This window comes from Etheostoma cragini, chromosome 2, assembly GCF_013103735.1.
Source record: "Etheostoma cragini isolate CJK2018 chromosome 2, CSU_Ecrag_1.0, whole genome shotgun sequence".
Classification (NCBI taxonomy): domain Eukaryota; kingdom Metazoa; phylum Chordata; class Actinopteri; order Perciformes; family Percidae; genus Etheostoma; species Etheostoma cragini.
In genome coordinates this window covers 15,610,774-15,617,249 of record NC_048408.1, presented here as the reverse complement: position 1 = coordinate 15,617,249, position 6,476 = coordinate 15,610,774, and the positions used below count along the sequence as shown (strand labels likewise).

General features: G+C 41.6%; 1 protein-coding gene across 2 annotated transcripts in view; it reads left to right on the top strand.

Annotated features, from left to right (window-relative positions):
• Nucleotides 1-6,476, top strand: part of fam184b (family with sequence similarity 184 member B) — a 24,074-nt gene extending 17,598 nt beyond the window's left edge. Inside the window, exons 12-18 of one of the 2 annotated variants that reach the window (XM_034858039.1) lie at nt 321-451; nt 596-711; nt 2,630-2,989; nt 3,088-3,202; nt 4,393-4,500; nt 4,833-5,233; nt 5,844-6,476. In XM_034858039.1, the coding sequence (XP_034713930.1) occupies nt 321-451; nt 596-711; nt 2,630-2,989; nt 3,088-3,202; nt 4,393-4,500; nt 4,833-5,233; nt 5,844-5,916 (1,304 nt within the window). In that variant the 3' untranslated portion in view covers nt 5,917-6,476. Of the gene's footprint in view, nt 1-320; nt 452-595; nt 712-2,629; nt 2,990-3,075; nt 3,203-4,392; nt 4,501-4,832; nt 5,234-5,843 lie in introns of both variants that reach the window. The other variant, XM_034858030.1, reaches the window with a different exon arrangement.

The following is a 6,476-nucleotide window of genomic DNA, read 5'->3' as shown; positions in this document are numbered from 1 at the left end:
ACACACACACACACACACACACACACACACACACACACACACTAACCGATTCAGGCATTAGAATTAGCACATGCAGACAATACAGTCACACTTTCTGTATAGAACATACACAGCTGCATGGACAAATGAATGAATGAATGCGCGCACACACACACACACACACACACACACATTATAAATTCAACAGTGAAGTTGCTATTGCCATGGATACACTTCACCATGGCAACAGCAGAAGGGTACCTGTTACAGTGGGCCAGATGGATTTTGTTTTCTGCATGTGTTTTTTGTGTGCGTGTGTTTGTGTGTGTGTGTGATATCAGATAAGCAACGTGCAGAGTTGACCCAGCAGCACACAGAGTGGAGCAGACAGATGACCCAGAGACACATGCAGCAGATAGAAGACCTGCAGGCTCAACTACAGGCACACACACAGATGATGGCTCTGCAACAGGTAACACACAACCATTTCATAATTGATATCTTGTTTGTTCACATGAATGAGAGGATTAAGTTAACAAAGGACATTACTGCTTGAATCTTAGAACTTAGGTAGATATGGACAATGTGTATCTAGTGTGTGTTTTTGTGTGTGTAGGATCTGAAGCAGCAGAACCAGTACCAGGTATTTGAGCGACAGCTGGATGAGAGCCGCTGTGCTATGTTGGAGCTGCAGAGAGAAAATGCAGCACTAAAGAAGCAATTAAAGGAACGGTAAGGAAAGAAGTGGTGTGGTTATTTTAACATCACACATATTGATTGTTTCATCCAATCAGCAGTCCCAAACTTCCCAAAAACATATGCTTGTAAAAGGACAGCATGTGCCTCTTTGCGAATAGTTAGATGAGAAGATCAATACCCCTCTCATGTCTGTGTGAGAAATATGAAACAGCAGCCAGGATCCCTTTAGCTTAGCACAAAGACTGGAAACGGGGGGAAACAGCTGGTCTGACTCCACCCAAAGGGAACTACAGTGGGGCTTGAAAGTTTGGGCACCCCAGGTAAAAATGTTTATTAATGTGCATAAAGAAGCCAAGAAAATATGGAAAAAATCTCAAAAAGGCATGAAATGACAGATTAGACATTTGTATAATATGTCACAAAAAGTTAGATTTTATTTCCATCATTTACACTTTCAAAATAACAGAAAACAAAAAAATGGCATCTGCAAAAGTTTGGGCATCCTGCAGTTTATAGCATGCACCACCCCCTTTGGAAAGCTGAGACCTGACAGCGTCATTGATTGTTCTCAATCATCGTCTGGAAGGACCATGTGATGTCAATCTTAAGGTTTTAAATGGCCAGACTCATCTGACCTTGCCTCAACAATCAGCATCATGGCATCTTCTAAGCAGTTATCTAGAAAACTGAAACTGAAAATAGTTGACGCTCACAGAGCAGGAGACGGCTATAAGAAGATAGCAAATGGTTTTTAGATGCCAATATCCTCTGTTTGGAATGTAATTAATATATGGCAGTCATCAGGAAGAGTGGAAGTTTAAGCAAGATCTGGAAGACCAAGAAAAATATCAGACAGAACAGCTCGCAGGATTGTGAGAAAAGCAAGTCAAAACCCACGTTTGACTGGACGATCCATCCAGAAAGACCTGGCAGACACTGGCGTTGTGGTACACCATTCCACTATGAAGAGATACTTTTACAGATATGGTCTTCATGGAAGAGTCATCAAAGGAAAACCTCTTCTATGTCCTCACCACAAAAATCAGCGTTTGAACATATAGTTACAAGGTATTAACTTTGCAGGATGCCCAAACTTTTGCAGACGGCATTTTTTTGTTTTCTGTTATTTTGAAAGTGTAAATGATGGGAATACAAATCTAACTTTTTGTGACATATTATACGAATGTCTGATCTGTCATTTGAGACCCTTTGGAGATTTTTCCATCTTTTCTTGGCTTCTTTATGCACATTGATACAAATTTTTACCTGGGGTGCCCAAACTTTTGAGCCCCACTGTAAATACACATTTTAACACATATACTGCTCACAAATGAACACATTATAGCCACGCCCAGCCATGGTAAGCTTCAGAGCTACTTGTAGCATAACCCATAAACAACTACCATTCACTTTAAGATAAGTTAAGCTTAATATTTGTCATATAGATACACGGGTATCAGTCATGTCATGTAACTCTCGGCAGGAAAGCAAATTTCCTAAAATGTAGAACTGTCTCTTATGTACAGAAAAAAATGTTTAAAAACTGTGGGAATTGGCTACATTTGATTTAATTTCAGCACTCTTATTATTATCCCTGCTTACCAGATGACAGAAGATTTTGGATAATCTTTCACTATAAGGTTGTACATATCTATGTTAAAATTAGTTTTAAGGGTTCACTGGTGTATACGACAATGTATGGCACACATGCACTTTTGTGTGTAGTTTCATTGTTGATGTTTATTATTTATTATATGGTCTATATGAAAACTAGTTCACAGTAAATGATAGCAGTACAGGGAAAAATGGGCCAAATTAGCAGCAGCAGTCCCATCATTAATAATTCACTCATTTACAAAAAAGAATATCTTTATCACAATGGTTTTATTGTACTTAACGGGCCACTTCCATTGTTTCTGTCCTTTTTATTGGATCTGCTGTCCCTTATCAGGACAGTACAGAAGAATCCTGAAGCTGAAGAGAAAAAAGAAGAGGAAGTCGTAGATTTGCGGAAGAAGAGAGACGCCCAGTTGGAAGAAGAAGCACAACGTCTGAAGGAGGAAGTGGAGAAACTGAGGGTGGAGATGGAGAAACTGGAGGAGTCGCAGAAACAATGGGAGGAGAGGAAAGAGGAGGACGTTAAAGAAGAGGAAGTGGACGAGGAGAAGAAGAAGGAACGGGAAGAGGACAAGAGGAGAGACGAGGTGGAGGACATCAGGAGGCAGCACAAGAAGGAGATGCAGAGTTTGGTGTCTGAATACAGCAGCGCCCAGACGCACCTGCAGGCTCGCATAGTGGCTCTGGAGAACGAGTGAGTGGAGGACAAACATGCGGAGATACAGTACACACAGTTTAAAGGGCGGGTATGTGAGAAAGGTGTGTGTGTTTGTGTATATGATTTAACTGCAGACTGCGTGAGCGGGAGGAACGGTGCAGGAGGAGGGAGCCTCGAACTGATGACCTCCATCTGGGGAGACTTCAGGAGAGACTGACTGAGAGAGACCAGCTCATCAAAAGATTAGTGGTGAGAGTGCACGTACGCACGCACGCACACACTCACTCAAACACACTTTCAATAACAGAAACTTGTTTGTGCCTTGTACCAACCTTAATCTTGGAAAAATATGTTTTTCCTGATTTGAGTGGGAAAAACTTGTATTGACAGGTGCAGTAAGTGATTCTGCACAAATATTGTTGAAATTTGATCTCAACTGCTAAATGCAACCAACCAAAGTACAACCTCATCTTCAGATCCACCCCCCAGATTCACAGACAGATAACATTCAGAATAGTTGGAAGTCTGAATGTTTTAGCTCACAGGTATTTGTCTAAAAACCTTATTATTTGTTCTGGCAATGTAAACATGAAAATCCAACATTATAAAATTGTAGATATGGAAAAGCATAATATTTCCCCTTTAACTGCATATTTCTTTCTTCAGCGCTTCAGAGCTAGGTGACCGTGAAGAGATATTCACGGAATTTGACAAAAAGTGTATTGGATTAACATCACTTACTACACCTTTAAGCAGGATTCTGTATCTTCATTGATCTCAACTCAAGGTCCACTTCTTGCTTTTTGTGCAGCTTCTGATCACATCACACAGTCTTCATTAGCAGATTTAGTTTGCCCTAGTTTGGATTCTTCTCATGCATGTGGAGCTGGGGGTGACCTGGTGACATAGTGGATAGAATGCATACAGGATGTGTAACATGTAAGACTAATGTTGCTGGTTTGATTCCCTCCGGGGGATGTTGTTGTTGAACCCCTCTTTCTTGCTCCATTGTTGGTCTCTTAACGGTTGCTATCCAATAAAGGTACATAGCAAAATAGTTTGAGTTTGTTCAGGACCGTGAGAAAAGCTCCAGAACTGGCAGGTAGGGGAACCTTGAGTTGAGATTAAATATTGAATCCTCTTAACTGGCAAAATAAGCTGAGAAAAATGGTGCAGAATGGCCGGCCATTCAACAGTGTAGTGACCCAGACTTAAACTAAAATGCGTTATTTTTGCCACTCAAAACAAATTCAATTGAAACATTGTATTCATTAAACATCAGGGGTCATATATGGGTAGGCAAGTGCTGTATGTACCATCTGTGTGGCATGAGGCAGAGTAGCAAACAAATACACCCTCCAGACACAAGTCTTATGAAACAACAACACCAACTGTGAATGAGGCCAATGTAAGTCCTTCCTCATCCTCCTTCCCTCCAGGAAGAGAGGCATCAGCTGCAGCTCCACCCTCCTGTTGCCGGGGACAACAGCACCCTCAGGCTTCGTGACAGCAAGTCCCGTGCCGGGAGCGTCACGCCAACCATGAGGGTGAGTTTGTGTGTTTGCGTGCACAAAACATTTAGTCAAAATGAGCCTCCTTCCAGCCAGAAGTGCACACGGGGCCAAAGCCAACTTCTCCCTGACACACTTCCCAATCGACAGATTCCCCTCTGTGTAATGTGCCCATGGTTTTAATTACCACTCATAATAAGAAATTATAAACTAATAACTTGGCTATTAAATATATGGAGCCATATATGGAGTCTGTAGAGTGTAAAGCACTTTGATGCAGTCCATTTACAAAAGTTGAATGGACAAACCATTTTGACGTAAACTATGCTAGTTTTTAAAATCGACTATATGTGGATTTGTCCTAACAGCGGAAGAATGTGGAGTCTCCTCCTCGTGCCACCAGCATCCCCAGTGTCGGTCCTTACAACAGGAGCACCTTCATACCCCCCTCCTCCTCATCGTCTTCCTCCTCCTCTTCCTCAGTCCATCAGCACTCCTCCTCAACCCTCCCCCACCAGTCCACCTCCCAACCTCAGACCACCTTCCACTACTCCACCTCCTCTCTCCCACACAAGCACATCTCCCTCCCCCTTAGCCAACATTCCTCCCCCTCTATCCCTCGCTCTACCAGATCCCGGACTTCCTGCATCCCTCCCACCCCGGCGCCCACCGCCCCGCTCCCCGTCTGCCCCTCATCGCAGACGGGCATCCGCTACGTCTCGCCCTCCTGCCAGGAGCCACATGCACATTTGCAGGCCCAATCAATCAGGTAAAAACATTTTAATATAACGTATATCGACATAAAGAAATATCGACGTTTTGGCAAACGTCCTGCAGAATATGATAACCCAGTCCTAAAAGCCAAAACATATAATCAAGAAATCAACTAGCACAAATGAAAAACTATTCAATATTAAAGACCAAATTAAACAAAAACTACACTGTGTAATTTTGAATATCTTTCAAGTCACTGTGTAAAAAAATTAAATCTAAAAGAAAAATTAAGGAGAATAGAAAAAACCTTTTTGGGACACTTGGGACTGGGAAGTATTATTGTCTTCTCCAACCAATGTTAATGGTTTCGGCCTTTCCTATGATTGGTCTCTCAAGTTGACTGCCTGATTTGAAACACCTGTCTTTTAGTGTCTTATCCTGAAAAAAACAAATCAAAATGATAAATACATCAGCGCTATGAGTGCGCAGCTTTCCCGTTTTTGTTATTGTCTACCTGCAAGACATCACCTCACTAGAAAAAGTGTCTTTTGCTCAGTCTTTCACTAGTTTCAAAATAAGCACAATGCTCTGAACCTTAGCATAATGATATATATATATATATATTTAAATAGTCAATTTCTGCATTTTCCCTGTGTGTTTTCTAGAGGCCAGTATCTGGAGCAGAGGGGAACAGAAGGGCTGAAACAGGAGTGGTTCACCAAATACTTCTCCTTCTGAGCACAAAACACACACACACACACACACACAGCAGCTGCAAGTACATTTCCTCAAATACAACTCATTGCTTCTTATACACATCTGTTTTCTTCCCACATACACACACAGACAGACAGACGGACGGGCGCGCGCAAACACAAACACACACACACACACACACATCACCAGCAAGGCCATCTCAAACATTGCCTCAAAGCTCAACCAAAAAGTGCTTCTCAAACACATGCCTGACCTCTTCTCAGAACATAGGCCTGCCGGATCTTGTTTGTATATTTTGGAATGTCTCCATATCTTTTTATTTTATTTTTTAAAGCAGTCTTCCTTTTTAAAAAATGCAACCTTTGCTCAAATCTCATCACATGATTATTCCAGGCAAACGTATATTTCTTGAAATCCACAACCAAGTGTCTCTTTGAGTATGGAAGCATTCGACGTATTCAATCAAGATCCTCGTCAAAGCGGACACACACGACTCACCATACCAAAATGAAGCTTGTTTCAATGCAAAAATGTATGATAATCTTAATGAACAAATTGAATAAAATATTTTGTTTTTGTAA